This window comes from Pseudoliparis swirei, chromosome 9 (assembly GCF_029220125.1).
Source record: "Pseudoliparis swirei isolate HS2019 ecotype Mariana Trench chromosome 9, NWPU_hadal_v1, whole genome shotgun sequence".
In the NCBI taxonomy this organism is placed as follows: Eukaryota; Metazoa; Chordata; class Actinopteri; order Perciformes; family Liparidae; genus Pseudoliparis; species Pseudoliparis swirei.
In genome coordinates this window covers 19496930-19513875 of record NC_079396.1, presented here as the reverse complement: position 1 = coordinate 19513875, position 16946 = coordinate 19496930, and the positions used below count along the sequence as shown (strand labels likewise).

The 16946-nt window shown below is 39.3% G+C and overlaps 1 protein-coding gene across 2 annotated transcripts in view; it reads left to right on the top strand.

The window, feature by feature from the left end:
- hnf4a (hepatocyte nuclear factor 4, alpha) overlaps positions 1 to 16946 on the top strand; it is an 18663-nt gene extending 1717 nt beyond the window's left edge. Inside the window, exons 1-10 of one of the 2 annotated variants that reach the window (XM_056422164.1) lie at positions 11366 to 11526; positions 12521 to 12695; positions 13052 to 13146; positions 13539 to 13645; positions 13745 to 13900; positions 14375 to 14462; positions 14571 to 14723; positions 14874 to 15110; positions 15278 to 15400; positions 15901 to 16946. In XM_056422164.1, coding sequence (XP_056278139.1) covers positions 11439 to 11526; positions 12521 to 12695; positions 13052 to 13146; positions 13539 to 13645; positions 13745 to 13900; positions 14375 to 14462; positions 14571 to 14723; positions 14874 to 15110; positions 15278 to 15400; positions 15901 to 16043 — 1365 coding nt within the window. In that variant the 5' untranslated portion in view covers positions 11366 to 11438 and the 3' untranslated portion in view covers positions 16044 to 16946. Of the gene's footprint in view, positions 1 to 11365; positions 11527 to 12520; positions 12696 to 13051; positions 13147 to 13538; positions 13646 to 13744; positions 13901 to 14374; positions 14463 to 14570; positions 14724 to 14873; positions 15111 to 15277; positions 15401 to 15900 lie in introns of those variants that run through there. The other variant, XM_056422165.1, reaches the window with a different exon arrangement.

Sequence of the window (16946 nt, the reverse complement as noted above, 5' to 3'; positions counted from 1 at the left end):
ACGGCAGACCCCTGGACATCACACACTGACAGCTCTGATGACATTCGCTCGTCGTAGCTAGTAGTGTAGCTAACGAGCGCTAGCTACTAGAAGAGCTAGCTTAAGCTACATTATTGCTTTAATATTTTTTGCTACTTTTAATTTATTTGCACTTGCAATGCAGACTACGTTGCAACGTCTGAGTTCAGGCTGCTGTTCAGGCTGCTCGGTGTTTCAGGGGGACCGGGGACGCCTCCCCGGCCATCGCCAGCCAGCGCTGCTGGTGTGACTGACACGCACTCAGTCAGTCACACACACAGCAACCGCGCTGTCAAACTATGATATGAGAGAATATACCTGCTGCTGGCAGGCGGAGTCACCAGAGAAGTTCACAACAGTTTTTTTTTTTTTTCAATTTCAGCAGGCCGGAAAGAAAGCACGAAATGTGCGTTGCGTTTCGGTCCGGGGTACCCCGGGTATTGGAACCGGTACCATATTGGCACCGGGTTTCGGTACCCAACCCTACTTATGAATAGTTACAATCTACTGTAGCTCGCGAGCAAACGCAAACTGATCTCTCGAACAATGTTCCTCCATCTTTGTCCAAAAACTGGACGGCAACTTCTGGGTCTGAAAAGTGAAGCCAATGCTGAAGTGCCTTAAACTTGCATTCTTTCTATTAGCCGGCAGGGGGCCCACTCCTCTCGTTAGAAATGTATTGCATTGAAGTCGATGAGAATATTTTTTTATTTTTTTATTTATTTAGAGAATAAGGGACAGTGCATATTGATTGACAGTACACACAATGTACAAATAACATGTAGATTATAGCTGGGCCGTTTCCATCCTAGAGTGTCCCTTGGCAGGTTGATGTGTATAAAGAATGCAAGCAGAGAGTGAAATGAAAGCACACATCACACACATGACAGTACAGTAAATAAAAAAAAGAAAAAAAATTAATAAAAAAAAAAGCAGCAAGACATTTGGATACCGCGCGGATTAACTCTAATGGTCACAGGGTTGATTAAGTCTGAGCCATGCCTTCAGGTGGCCTTTGAAGGTGACCAGGCTGGGGCTTTCCCTTATGACTTGACTTCTCACATGAATGATCAGTAAACATTGGTAATCATGAGTTTATGGTCTCAATCGCTAGTTTTAAGTCTTCTTCAATACAACTTGATGTACATCGAGTACATTTTCGTACCATTTAGAGAACAATAGGCTTTTACAACCATTTCACAGTGTGTTTACAGTTCATGAAAGTTAATTGTAACATTTCGGTTGCTTTAAAATTGTCTTCGGCATTCGGTTTTACTGAGCTCCACCCTTTCTTTTCCATTGTGGTTGCAAAAAAAAAAGAAAGATGGCGGCGGCCAAAATGCCAAACTCAAGGCTTCAAAACTGTTGTCCGCAAAGCAACGGGAGACGTTGCTGTGTCTACGTCTACTTCTTACAGTACAGTCTACTGCATGAATATGGTCACTGTTTATTTTAACTTACCATCCTTGGTAACAAATGGGCTTTGGGCTGAGTGCTTCAGACAGTATATTCAGAGATGGACTAACATGTTGTTGCCTTTAGCTCTTTTCAGCTTTTTCTTTTAAACTACATGCTATAAGAGCGAAAACAGATTGTATTGCATGTATGTATTGATGTGCCCCATTCACTGATTAGCCACCTCTTTCCTCCATAACCAAAAGTATCTCATCTGATTTGCCCTGTTTTTACAGTACACTAACAACTCTAAATGGATTTGTTTATCCCATATACATCTATGCTTAACAAATGTTCCAAAACCTGGACATTCATGTTAAAAATACATTCTTTGGCAGCTGCCAACACTACGCCTCTTTTTGGCCTAGATCGGGTTTTAACATGCCTCTGGGTCCAAACAAACTGCAAATCACTGTTCAGTCCGCCTCAAAAGTTAGTTGCTATTATGACTCAAGCAAGCGGGTCAATTTCAGGCTCAAATTTCCAAAGAATTTCTCTTGAAAGGTTTAAGGTAGCTTGTGTCCACCGTCGATTACAATCTCATTTACTCAGAGGAGCTCACAAACCTTCCTCTTAGCAGAGTAACTGGCAGTATGTACCCTACAACACGTGTAACTGGTGTCAGATTAATTGCCCAACGGTCACAACCTGTACAAACTCCCGAGCTCCGCTGTTGGCAGAATTAGTTGGTGAATGTAAACATGACAGCAGCCGTTCACCAGCTCCTCGGCGGACATCTGTTTGCCTTCAAAGCTGAATGATTTGACGGAGGGGCGCAGAGCGGTTACTTAATACGCTCCATCTGAACCACGAAGACAAGGTTAACGGCTCAAATGAAACAGAATTCACAAGCACAACTTATTGTCCACACAGCAAGGCACTTGTTACAAATAATATTGTTGGCATATACTAACTTGCTGTGTGGGTTGTAATATGAAGATGTGTCATGAAACAACTCATATACAATCCCTAAAATGTGATCAAATTGGGTTCATTACAATTCATGTTTTGAATGTGAAAATGGATTAAAATCAATCTGAACTAAAAATAACTATTGACATATTTTAATTCAGTAAACATGACAAAAGTGCTGCATTCATATGTATGAAGCATTCTTATGTTTTAGATTGCTACGATGGAGCTAGTTTTAACTTGTTTAGAAACAATCTCACCACAAGGTCATATCACATGATTATCCTCATTAGAAATGTTCACATTTCAATTTTTCTGAGGACTTAAATAATTTCTTGTCCATGTGGTGAGATTGGTTGTTCAACTGCTGTTTCAAAGATTTCAATCCATAATTATAACGTTTCTTCTTTCTAGTGCTTTGACACTTGACATTAACTTGCATCTATAGCTTCTTTCTAGTGCTTTGACACTTGACATTAACTTGCATCTATAGCTTCTTTCTAGTGCTTTGACACTTGACAAATAAATAAAACAGTCATAAGTCAACGTGAACACATGTGACGCCAAATTAAATTCTTAAGGTACTTACAGATGAAATCATTATTTGGCAAACATATCTAAATCTATATTGTAAAATATAGCTTTTGTCGAGTTATTTTTTTCAGTGTTTGTCGAATGGATTCACTGATTTCATTTACTGTAGTCGAGTCTCTGACTGTGCCCCTGGCGACGTGCTTTCTTTTCCTTTGAGCCAGAGTTGAGCCGGTTACCATATGATCAACTAGTAACAGCAGCAATTTACTATAAGATACAAATGTTGAAGTAACCTGGCCGTAGAGAAAGTATTACACTTGCTATAGAAAAGCAACAGCGCCCTGGTGAATAAATCACTCAGCTAAATGAAATTAAATCCGTATACTGTAATTAAAAATCTGATCTTGATGTGCCTATCTGGTGTTAAACAGAGGCAGAAAACCCAATTACCTGCCTGTTTGGAGGGTAGGTATTACACGCTGTTCACTTAACATTATTAATCCGAGTGTTCAAGTCTCCAATCAAATCTCATTGTGACGGGCATTAGGGGGATTATCCCTGGGGGCTGTGGCCCCTTACAGCCGGCCCGGTAGCCCCGGCAAACAGCACTATCCAGTAACAGTGGCCCTGCTTCTCCTCCCAGCCTGTCTCAGCCTGGCCGGGGCTGAGACAGCCGCTGAGGCTCATGGGCCTTCACTCAGCTGTCAGGGCTCGGCCTTCAGAGGGATGTATGGGCAGAATGGGACGCTGCACTTCACCGAACCAGGTAAACGTAATGGAAGCAGAGAAAGCTCTGAGGATCCGGCAGATTATTCCAGAATCTAGGGCAAAGAACAAGATGTGGATTGTGAGTTAAAACCGTGGAGTTGTGGAAGTAAAGCTGCCAGAAGCTAACAGGCTGAAAGCGGTGCTGGTGGGAAAATTGATACCATGGAACTGGGTATTCTGTTTTACTGCTGCTCGACTGCTGGTTTGTTGGAGGCGTTTTGAGAGAGGAAAGCTTTGCATTCTGACTTTTTTAATTGAGGAAGATATTTCATGTATATTGGGTTACATTATTTTGACAACCTCCATTATTGGATTCCCTGTGATGAATATTTTGGATGCAGAATAATTCAGCCATTCATCTTTTAGTGAATTAAACAATTAGCATGAGGCTGGTTAACTAAACAATTACTTCAATGCAGTCCTTGTGTGCTATGTGTCCACAGGATGGCAGTATAAGTAGTACTTTCATGTTGCCTGACTGGCAGTGGAAGAAAATTACTAGTACTCTCAAGTCCCAGAGTCAGGTATGATTATGAGAGACTAAACTTAGTGTTGAAAAGAAACGACGTACATTAACTAATGTACTGAATTTAACTATTATTGAACCTGAGAATTTCAATTTCATGCTAAAATATTGTACTTTTTACTGTATTTTAATCTATTTTAGGTGTAACATATTTTCATATGCAATACCTTTGATTATAAAATATGATGGAATGTTATAGATAACATTACCTTATATGTATAATCTATAGTTTAAATTAACTACACCATAACCTTCTACAACATTACAATACAACTTAAATATCTCATCTTCAAATATATTTTATATTAAATGAACATAGAATTAATCCCAAAATATTATACCATCATACTGACCAGATTTTTTTTTCTGCATCACTACTTTTACTTTAAGAGAATTATGTTGAGATAGCTTGCGCTTTTCCTGAAGTGACATTTTCAATGCACGCTGTATTTATACTTAAAAAATGCATGTTGCTACTTTTGCTTAAGTAAAGGATATGAATACACCACTGCAGGGGTCTATATGAGAGTATTCTTTCACTGTGGTGTGGCTTCTTTTAATCAACAAAAAGGATTTGAATAATGTCCTCAACCGCTGTTGACTGGCATGTGACGTTGAAATGAAAAATGATAACGTGATCGGATCACAGAGTTGGTTTGTTCAAACAGAACGAGACCAGAAGAGAGCAGAAGGGAGAAAGACAGAAAAATTAACTGATGGAGTGTGGAAACTGTCCAGCCCAAATTTAAAGAGGCGTCAGTGTTACGGATGCAGTAAGCAGATTGATTATAATGTGTTTAAATTCTTGAATTAAGTAAAATTACAAATATTTAGGAATGTCTTCAAAAGTATTAATCAGTCAAACTTTTGGATGAAGTCCTTTTTGATTGAGGCCTCGTGTGTGTGCACAGGATAAGGTTAAATTCCTAAATATTTAGTGCCTTGTTATTCAAGCTTCGGAGGTTAAATGTCTATTGATTGGCTGCTGACTGAAGGACCTTATGGAGTATCAGAGAGATAAAAGTGCTCAGAGCAGAGCTGCTGACAGGGGTGATTGGGCCAGCAGTCAAAATGAATTCTCAGCAAAACAGAGTTAATGATTACAGAGCCTTATCACAAACTGTGATTGATTTACGTCTTGCATGGGTCTTCATGTTTATTGATACAATTGTTTACTTATTTGGTGGCACAGAGGCTACTAGAGTTTTTCATTCTGACTGGATGTGTAACAAGATAAAACCTGTTTTTGTAGATCACAGATTTTAACTTGAGAATATTGTCTTCAGCTGGAAACATTACAAATGTGCTGTGTTGAAGGGTTATTTTGGCCGTAACAATAAATATGTGACGGGTACGAATATTTGTTTTTGCATTAGAACGAGAAAGTTGTGCACTTTACAAAAGTTAGTTGGAAGAGATGCACTGTAAATCATAGTCACGGACAATTTAGACACAAATACAAAACACAACCTAACAAATCGTAGTGTTATATTATCCTTCTCAATTGCATAACTAAATAGGCACAAGTTGTTTATCTTAACCGTGATACCAAATAGTCGTCGTGGGTGAGGACAATATATCAACTTTTCTGTTCTTTCAGAGAAAAAAGCTGATTTCCACTTTTTTCCATTTTCAATTTATTGAAATCATCTTCATAAAACACAGTTAAACATTCCCTTAAAAAGTCAGGTTATATCGCTGAAGAGGTAAAAAAAAAATTCTACAGTACATTTCTATCTTTTTAATTGTCACGGAAAGAGCTCCTCAAAGATCTGTTTAGTAACCTGATTACATGCATGATAACATTTGTCATTTTAAGACACCCTACACCGTTACAGAGGCTGCATTGGCTTTGCTTTGGTAGGCCTGTGAGAACAGATTAACCTCACTGGAGCTTTTTAGTGTTTTAAGTCAGCAAGCAGAACTGTCCAAAAGTAGTCTCCGCTATAAAAGCAGGAGAAAGATCCAACACAAACATAAAACGAGGATTTAAAAAAAATGGCGATTTGATCTTGACAAAAAAATGAATCTGTGTCATTTGAAGCAATACAAGTAATGGCAAGGACAATATGATATTCCTGCGGTCAGCCACAGGGGCTTGCATAAGCTGTGTTATTTGCAGATAGTTATCTGTTGACAAGGTCTTTGCCATGACACTCTACTCACCTATCTCCTCCATCTACTGCAGGAGAGCAGAGCAGCAGCCTGAAATATGCTGCAGCCAGCACATTGTCTCCTTCTTTTTTACTCTTATCAACATCATCACGCTCCCTGGATGGTGCTTTACAAACACTCACATTTCCCCTGTGGTGCAGCTCTCTTAGAAAGAAACAAAATAAGTCCACAGACTGTATATTCCACATCTTATTAACTCTTCCAGGCCACCATGATTGTCTTTTCCTCCCAGCTGCTGATTCCTGTCATTTTGATTTTTACTATGTTGCTTTCCTGCCGCCTGCCTTTGAGATCGGACTTGGGAAAATGAAATGTAGTCATTGAGGAGAAGGTACAAATAGGCTGTGGTTGCAAATGGAGTTTGGTCAGTGGTCGGAGATTCCTATTCAGAAGATAGACAGGACTTTGTTCACAAACTGGAGTTTCAAAGGGGAGAATCACAAGTGTTACATCAGGTCTCAGCGATCCTTTGACTTTTAGCCCCGGGGCAGGAGTTTGGGTGACTGATTATAAGACAGCACTCTGATGGGCCAGTATTTAGCAGGTATCTAATAGCTAAACGTCAGGCAGTTGTTGTCAGCCCCAGCCATTAACAAAGTGTTGTGAAAAAGTTCTGCCTCAGCTTGAATAACTGCTTGTCGCCTATTTATTGTGTCCTCACAAACATCACAATAAGAAAATATGATTTTATTTTATTTTGCCATAAACACAGAAAAAATATTAACCACACACACACACACACACACACACACACACACACACACACACACACACACACACACACACACACACACACAATTAAAAGAAAATTGAAATTAAATAGAAAATATGTTTTATGCATAAAACTGAAGCATGACACAAAATGAAAACACCTATGTAATATTTCCATGGCCTAATCTTATTGAGTGGTATACTTATTAAGTCAGTGCTATCCGGCTATACTCAGTCAGAGTGGCGCTTTGAGCTAAAAGCTAACATCAACACGCTAACATGCAATGCTAATGCTAGCATGCTGATATCTAGCCGGTATAATGTTTTATCATGTTTACCATAGTTAGTTTAACGAGTCAGCATGCTAAGATTTGCTCAATTGATTCATGTAGATCCAGTGCGGCTGATGGCAATGTTGCAGGTTTTTTTGTCCCCAAAAAACGAAGTCTTACAAATAAACAAAAATAAAATAATAACCGAATGATGGCGTTAGATGTAAAACTGGCATATTTTCATCCAGCTACAACCAGTTAGCTTAGCTTAGCACAAAGACTGTAAAACAGGTAGAAACAGCTAGCTTCAGTAAAACCACAACATTATAGTTTTCAATAAGGTCTTTGTTTGGATTAAACAAACACTATTAATGATCTTTAGGGGTGCTGGTCGGTGAATTATCACTGTGTTCTCTATAGACCTGGCTAGCTGCTTCCCCTGGTTTCCAGTCTGTTTCCCCATTGTCTCCAATGTCCAAACTTTCATGGTAATCCATCCAATAGTTGTTGAACTATTTTAACCTGGAAGGACTTCTAATCATCTAACTCTGCAGGAAAGGAAAAAATGTCAACATCTAAAGCTTTTATTTCTGGAATATTACATATTTAGACAGGCTACAGATGTATGAACTCATTTTATTGACAGATAAAAGAAGAAGCTAAAAGTTTTGTTTTCAGCAGAGCTTCACAATGTGTGGTTTTGTGTGACAAGAATGAACAGAAGCTTTAACTTTATTTTGTTCAGATCTTTATATGTTATAGCCTCTTGCACGTGTCAATCCAGCCTGGAATGTATGTACAGTATACAACCCCCCCACCTCAAAATGCAGATAAACTATGAGAGAATCTCGAGCTAACCTTCCCTCTAACACATCAGAGCAGTTTGTCAGTTTGTGATTAAGAAAGCTGTAACCACAGATTATACTTTATAGTCCCGTATATGACTGTTCTTTGAGGAGTTCACAGAAATTTAAGATGGGAGCAGCGATAAAAGCCCTTTAATGACGAGGAAGATAACATTTTCTCTGAGTGACTCATTCATAGCCTCCCCCCCCCCTCTCCTATGCTTACTGCTTTGAAATAATCAGCGCACTTCTTGAGCAAATATGGGCATTGCAGACGAGCACTACGGATCGAACATGAAGAAATGTTGTAATGCATGACCTCTGTACACGCAAGTGAAACAACATGCTCCCACTCAGCTGCGGAGTTTGTTGCAGAATGATCATCTGTGAGTGTGTAAAGAAGATGCTAATCTTTTTTCTGTTCATAACTCATTGTGGCTGATTGAGTTAATCAGGTTGTCAAAGATTCCAAGATCAACTAATCTAAATGACAAAGTGAAATGAATAGTTTAATCCCAGGTTGATCATTTTCATTCCTGATGGGATTAAAAAGTTTTTTTTAAATAAATATAATCATCAAACAGATCATCTCAGTCTCATGCACAGGAGCCCCCGTGAATGTTATGGTGTTTACCTGCGAGAACAATAATTTTATTAGCCCCCCGTATAATTTGAGTGTAGGGTTAACAGGTTCAACTGCATGGGGTTTATTGCTTCTGAGGTCCAGCTTGAACTCAAGATCGTTGACCTACTGCTATGTACTGGCACTTTCTCTTCAAATACAAGACTACTGTTTGCTGTATGACATGTGGAGGTGGACACTTTGCGCAAGCAGATAATACTTTTTTTTTTAAACAATTGGATTCAGGAGTGTGTTAAAAAAGTTACATGTGAGAAAACCACCCAGAAAACTGCAAATAGTTGATTTACTTTAGCGTTTTGAGCATTTGTAAACACTTGATAAATAGTTAATAACTTATTTTAATGTACCTATAAACAGATATAAGTACACATAAGTGTTTTTTAATGTATTTGTTGAAAGTTATAACTCATTTAAAGCATCCATAACTGGCATATTAACTGTTAAATTATTGATATCACAGTATAGCTGGAATGAAATGCAATGATTTATGATTGTATATCATCTAAATCATTCACAGATGCATATATATGTATATATATATATATATATATGCTCAGGTCCAGCAGTTTGATAAAAATAAGATATAACTTACGGTCCATTTTTGGGATTTTGTCCAGATATTTCATCCACCTCTGGTGCCTTTACAAGCAGATGGAGTTTTTATGAATATTCAAAGTATTTAGACCCAAAATAACCATCTATGAATCAATTGAATATATATTTTGTTATATGTTCTTGTTATATTGTGTGTATTGTATTAATCGCTGGTCTCTAGTATGCTCAAACAAAAGACTGTTGCCATTAAACTGCTGCTAAAAACATGATTCCACTGCCAATATTTAATAATTCTAATGATTTTAATTAATGATAGCCTCAATAAGAATATTTGTTATAATCAATTATAATGTAGTTAAGTTGTTATTAATGTATTATTATCTAAATCATGGCTACAAACATTCACATTTTAGAAAATAATTACACCAATAAATGCATGGAAAATTACATATTTTCTAATAATATTCTATCCAGTGAAAAGTTCCCTTTTAAAAAGTAGAAAACTAGTTTTAGAATGTTCATCAACAACACAGGCCATGTTCCAAATGTGTATAAATTGATACTAAAAATATTCACATTAGCCTAATGATCCCGGAAATGTTTAGGCTCTTTATGGTTATTAAGTTTAAAAATGCAACAAGAGTTGAGCTTTTGGCTCAGCACTTTTCACAAACAATGAAGTCTTTTACATAAAGGCATCACTTTGCTTTAGCAAGAGTTATTTCCTCTGTTAATTATGCTGGAATTAACTCAGATTTACATGGAAGTGGGTCTGAATGTGACGGACTGATATGATCTGGCTAGTGTAAAGGAGAAGTGAAAGAAGTTGAATATCACTCTGTAAAACTATTGTGTTGTAGGTAAAAGTCCTGCAATAAAATTTTAATTAAGTCAGGCATTTACATGTCAGACACATTCTATTGTAACACACTACTTTATACATTGCTAGGTATTTGTATCTATTATATTGTATCACAAGTCGTGAATGGATCATATGTGTTGTAATTAACATGAAGTTAGCTGTCAGCATTGGAACTACTGAGTGTTAGTTTGAAGTGAATGTTACTCAGTTAAATGTTGGGATGTCTTGTGGGTTTCGCTCTTGATCAGAGTGACGGACAGACTTTTCATCGCAGATGTTAACTTAATTCTGAAGTTTAGTTGCATGTTTTAACATCTGAGAGTTCTGCTTCATCTGCAAAATACCCAGACACTTATGTCGGAGAAGCTGTGGCCCATTGTCTTATAATCCACCCATGGCTCTCAGATAAATGTAGTAAACTCTTCCTCTGCAGTTGAAGTATAATATAGCATAAACTGGAAATACTAAAGTAAAATTTTTTTAAAAATTGCACAGTAAAGTACTTCAGGTAAATCACTTATCACGTTGGGTCGCCCTGCAGACACTCGAAACTAAGCTGCACCTTAAATTTGGTCTTGGATACTTTATAACTTAATATGGACGCTGTAAATTTGTGTGCAGGTGATAACAGCATGCTTCAGAAAATGCTGGCTGTAAAAATAGCTGGTTTGAAGTGACGGAGGCATGATTTGGCAAAGGCATTGGCCTGATTTCGAATTGTTTATTCATTAAAGACAAGACAAGATGTCAGATATCAAAGTTGTGCTATCTCTTCCAATCCTCCTCCCTCCCAAAAAAACAACCCTGTGATTCAACATTGAGGAGGGCTAGTTAACCATCAACCAGAGAGACACTCCACCTCTCGTCTGGTTAGCGGCACGAGGGAAGGAGGAGGAAGAGGCGAGCTTTCTGCTGTCAGTCGGTGGTCTCCTCTGTGTCACCGGTAGGTCCCCATCACACTCAACTGGGCCAGGGTGCTACCTTGTTACTGGGCGGAGCTATAGGCAAGGGGGGGGGGGGGGTAGTGGAAGTGTGTGGGGGTGTGAGAAGAGTAGGCAAAGGAGGGGTGGAGGGGGAGGGGGTGCCACACTAGCTTCTTGGACAAGTATTTCTGTCCCACTGTCAGGTAGTTGAGAATTTGTTTGTCCAAAGCACTGCAGACATGGACATGGCAGACTACAGCGAGGCTCTGGACCCAGCGTATACCACACTGGAGTTTGAAAACATGCAAATGCTCCCCTTGGGCACAGGTGAGTCACATAAATGTAACTCTAGCATTGCACTTTTACTGATTTAAAACTTTGATCAGGAGAAGACCGAGTAAATTCTTGCGTGAAGTGATAAAAAGGGGTCATTTGGACATCTACACGCAGAGGAGAGGGATGGTCCTGTGCAGTGGTCTTCTTCTATCACCTCTCGGCCTAATAATAAAACACTGAGAGACTTTGATTTAAGAGACTTTGCTCTCATCTCAATGCATTCAGGTAATTTGTTGGAAGCAATTTTCACCCGTTTCAGCTTGGGGAGCGACATGGTTGATTGATTACTTGATCAGATCGTTTACACCGGATTGGTATTCAGTCGTTGAGTTTTATGATCACACATCTCCTGTTACAAACGCTCTGTTCCCACAGAGTCTCAAGTGAAGAAAACGGGTTCATAACGACGCCAACATATTTATATTTGCAGTCTCCCATGAAGTCTGGCTGTGGTCCTGATTCTTAAATTCCCAACAAGACTCAAAAAAGGAAGTTTCACAGGGAACATTGCTTACGACTTAACTTCTTCTCCACTTACATGTTTCAACTCCATTATGTAAACGTATAACAATGCATCATGAGTCAGCCTGACATACATAGCATGACATGCTCTATGATTGATTGACCCAGTTTGATAACTGGGAGACTGTGACTTAACAGAAAACTGTCTCCAGTGATTGCCCTTTTCAGAGGCAATCAAGCCAACATCAATTATGCTCTGTTGACTGTCTGAGCTGCTATGGCAGGTAACAGATCCTTGCAGGTTTATGAACGTGAAGGTTGGTTTTGATCAGCCTTCAATAGAGCTGATCACTGTATTCACTCTGAGCCGTTCACACCTTCTTAAATCAAACTGTCATGAAAAAATATTCACTGAACTTGTAAACACATTTATTGGTGTCGCTTTTATTTAAAAAAATGTCTAAAATGTCTAAAAAGCTGATGGTTTATTCTCTCTTTCTGTCGCTCTCTGTGTGTGTGTCAGACTCCTCACCGACTGAGAGCGCCAACATGAATGCTACCGGCCACCTCGGGGTTGGCAGCCTGTGTGCCATATGTGGAGACAGAGCCACCGGCAAACACTACGGGGCCTCCAGCTGTGACGGCTGCAAGGGCTTCTTCAGACGCAGCGTCCGCAAAAACCACATGTACTCGTGCAGGTGAGGGCAAATCTGCAAAAAATATTTAAACTGGAGCAAAGCATTGCTCGTGTAGCCCTGTAAGTGGAGCCAGTAGCCAACTGGTGTTTGTGTGAGTGAAACATATTATTAATAGTGCAACAACAACAAAATAGCCCAATGGCTTCTTGGGCTGCAACTATTCAACAGGTCCTTTTTCTTTCTATGAAATGTCAGACAAGTTGACCTCAAAAGTTATATTTGTTTGTCTTAAATCCAAAGATATGTAAAGAAACAGCCATTTTGGGTGGGAATAAAATAACATTAAAAATGATTTTATCATTGCAGCTCTAATTGCTGGTAATTTTACGAGTTAACTTAATCCACTCATTTGACAGGTTCAACAGACAATGCATTGTGGACAAAGACAAGCGAAATCAATGCAGATACTGCAGACTGAAGAAATGTTTCAGAGCCGGCATGAAGAAAGAAGGTGAGTGATTTTTAATGTTTTCAAAGCACACTAACTGAATCTACAAACTCAATCCGAATGCTTTTGTAAAAACAAAGAAGAGATGTTTCCTTTTAATCAGCAAAGCACTGCCAGAGAGCGAGCCGTCTCCACTGAATGTTGCAATACCCACGAGAGTAGTGCTTTGTTAATGTTCACTCGGTGCAGCGCTGAAGTCTCTAACCAGCTTATGCTGAGCAAACATTTCCGGGCAATAATAGCCATATACTGATAAAAATTACAACCTCGGAAGACTTATTTTTCTTTTAAATGACTCTGCATTCTTTGTGTAACAAGTAATTGGGGGAAATGTCCCTGTGTGTTGCAAGAAAATGGCAGCAATGATGACGTCATAAATCTGTGTGTGTTTTCAGCCGTGCAAAATGAAAGAGACAGAATCAGCACCAGGAGATCCAGCTATGAAGACAGCAGTTTACCCTCAATCAATGCACTCATCCAGGCAGACGTGCTGTCAAGACAGGTAAGACATGCTACATCATGTTTGGGAATCACATCTGACTGTGATCAATCACTTGTAACAAGGCATGAAATGAATCCACATTTGCATCGCCTTATCCAGATCACCTCCCCTGCTCCTATACTGAACAGCGACATAAGGACTAAAAAGATCGCCGCCATCACGGATGTGTGTGAGTCCATGAAACAGCAGTTGCTGGTCTTAGTGGAGTGGGCCAAGTACATCCCAGCCTTCTGTGACCTGCCCCTGGATGACCAGGTAAGACTCATACACAGACACAGTGCACATAGTTGTATAGACACTCTGGTCACTCATCTACCGGTCTGCTCAAGACCAGAGTGTGGGCTGCAGGAGGAGAAGAGTACTCTGAGGATATATTCCTCCTAAATAAATACAGATGGAGTCAAATAAAAAAGGAGATATCATATCTTTTGACTTTAAACCTCAAGCTTGAATGTATTTTATTTTGAGTTTGAATGTGATGAGCTGTTTTTAAAGTTATATCCCACCTTTAAAAAAGTGCTGAATCATTAACAATATGATCACCAGGCCTTGGTAACTGATTTGCTGATGTTATATCAGTGAGGGAGCCAGTGTCTTCCTCCCGGGTTTTTCACTTTTCACTTTACACAGAGAGTCTCGAACGAGACTTCTTTTTGAAAGGGACACAGTCAAATGATTGTGGAGTTATTATCACACAGCTAATAAGTCCATGCATTCACTGTTCTTCAGGTGGCGTTGCTGCGAGCGCATGCTGGAGAGCACCTCTTGCTTGGCGTTGCAAAGAGGTCGATGCTTTACAAAGACATTCTCTTATTAGGTAAAACTGATAGGGGAAGTAGTGTTTTCCCACTCTTGTCATGTCCAATCCTGTTACAAAAAGTATTGTCCCAACCTGCACTAAACCCAAAATGTGACGCTCTTGCAGGAAATGACCACATCATTCCCAGAAACTGCCCAGAGTTAGAGGTTGGCAGGGTGGCGGTGAGAATCCTGGATGAACTGGTGCTTCCCTTCCAGGAGCTTCAGATAGACGACAATGAATATGCCTGCTTGAAAGCCATCGTTTTCTTTGACCCAGGTACTACTATTAAACAATCTTTTGGATTGTATTAGCCACTTTTGAAAAGACAAAAACATCGCTGAGAAGTATTAGACACTTTGTAGAGTTAACATGTTTTGACTTATTAAAACACTTGTCTTTGTAAACAACACTTTTATTTGCTCACAGATTCTAAAGGTCTGAGTGACCCTGGAAAAATCAAGCGGATGCGATACCAGGTCCAGGTCAGCCTGGAAGACTACATCAACGATAGGCAGTACGACTCCCGGGGACGCTTCGGGGAGCTGCTCCTGCTGCTGCCGACGCTACAGAGCATCACCTGGCAAATGATCGAACAGATCCAGTTTGTCAAACTCTTCGGCATGGCCAAGATCGACAACCTGCTACAGGAAATGCTTCTCGGAGGTGAGCGCTTTCAGATCATTTGATAGTGAACGTGACCTCTCATCTTAAAAGCGTTAGCTCGATATACAGGATCCAAGTGTATTAAGAATAGGAGTGTGGATTTCTTGGGGTCAGATAGGCAGTAGTAAATTAAGACTGACTGTATTTTGATGTATTTTGTCTCTCAGGTTCTGCCAATGAGGCTTCACACGCACCTCACTCTCTGCACCCTCACCTGGTTCAAGAGCACCTCAGCAGCAATGTTATAGTGACCAGCAACATCCCAACGCCGATCCATAACGGTCAAATCTGTAAGTGCAAAAGACAAATGTGCAAGTACAACTGTTGTGTATCAAGATGTGATTTTCTGTATTTAGCTTAAATGTTGAGGTTCATTCAATGCCACATGTAGTAGGAACACTGGGACATTCTTTTCCATCCAAGGTTGATCCAAAGAATGAATTTAAGTGAACTGAAATCAATCGTACTTTAATTGCCAGTGATGGTTACATCTCCCTCACCCAGTTCCATGTGCAGCCTAGTCAGGTAGCTGGAAGGACAAACAGGCTTGGCAGCATAATCCTCTAAATTCTTTATGGAAACTAATCTGGCTTATTTTGTCAAAGAGAACTTCTGTTATTCTTTCTTAACATGTTTAATGCTCTGAGAAATTTCACAAAAGTGCTTATTCCTCATCTGAAAATGGTTTTGCTTCAAGACATGTTATACCTTAGAACGGTAAATATAAACCTACTTATGCTGCAGTTTTCCCCTCTGACTCACTCCTGTTCCTTTGTGTTCTAATTTTCAGCCACTCCTGAAACCCCAATCCCATCTCCACCTACTGCCTCCAGCTCAGAACATTATAAACTGACTCAGGGGGTCATAGCCACCGTGCCCAAGCAGCCAACCTCCATCCCTCAGCCTACTATTACAAAGCAAGAGGCCATCTAACAATCTTCTGAACCCATATTCCTTCAGTTTTTGTATTATGTTAAACCAGGGTCGATATGCGTATATTCATACATAATCAGCATTGAAGCTGTTAACTTGACTGAAACAATAAAGTTGTTAGTTATCCCAAAAATATCAAACTGCAATTAGTCCCTCGCAGATTGCTCTTTTTCTTCAGGGAAACATTTGTTCACGCGCGCAGCAGCAGTTGAACTCCACAGCTCAGCGAAACCAGACAAAACTAATAGCATCCAAACTATCCATTCGTACTGTTGTTCTGTAAAGTTGACGCATAGAAAGACGTACATTGTTGTATATATTTAGTTTTTTATTGGGTAACATCACTTCTTTTCACATGTCCTCAGTGTGTGCAGTAAGGCTCATGTTAGACATGGTGGGGGGTCATGTCAGTATTTTATGAATGTTACAACAGGCTTACATTGTCATGTATTTAGTGTTGCACAGTTTTTTTATTTTATGTTTATTAGTGATGAAATTGTGTCAACTTTCAGTTCGGAAGTCTTTATCAAAGCTGACAGAAATCACTTCAGAGTTCAGCTTTAAATATTCTGTGAAAAGATTAAAATGTATGTTGTTGTATATATTGGAAAATACACATTACAGAAGTGAAATTGAACATGTTGAAATTTACACCAAGGAACCTTGGTAGAAATGGTGAACTCTGTTGTGCCACTTTATAAAAGTCACGGGCAGACACACTGAGGAAGTTTCCCAATCACATGTTGTATTTCTTTTTTTAATATATATATTATATTTTTGTTTAGTACTTTGTCAAGGTTTAACTGATGGAATAAATTGTGCCTTGTAACCTGTACTGCCTTACAAAAACAGGCAATATTTTGCCTGACAATGTGAAGATGACTTAATAAATCTCAAGATCTA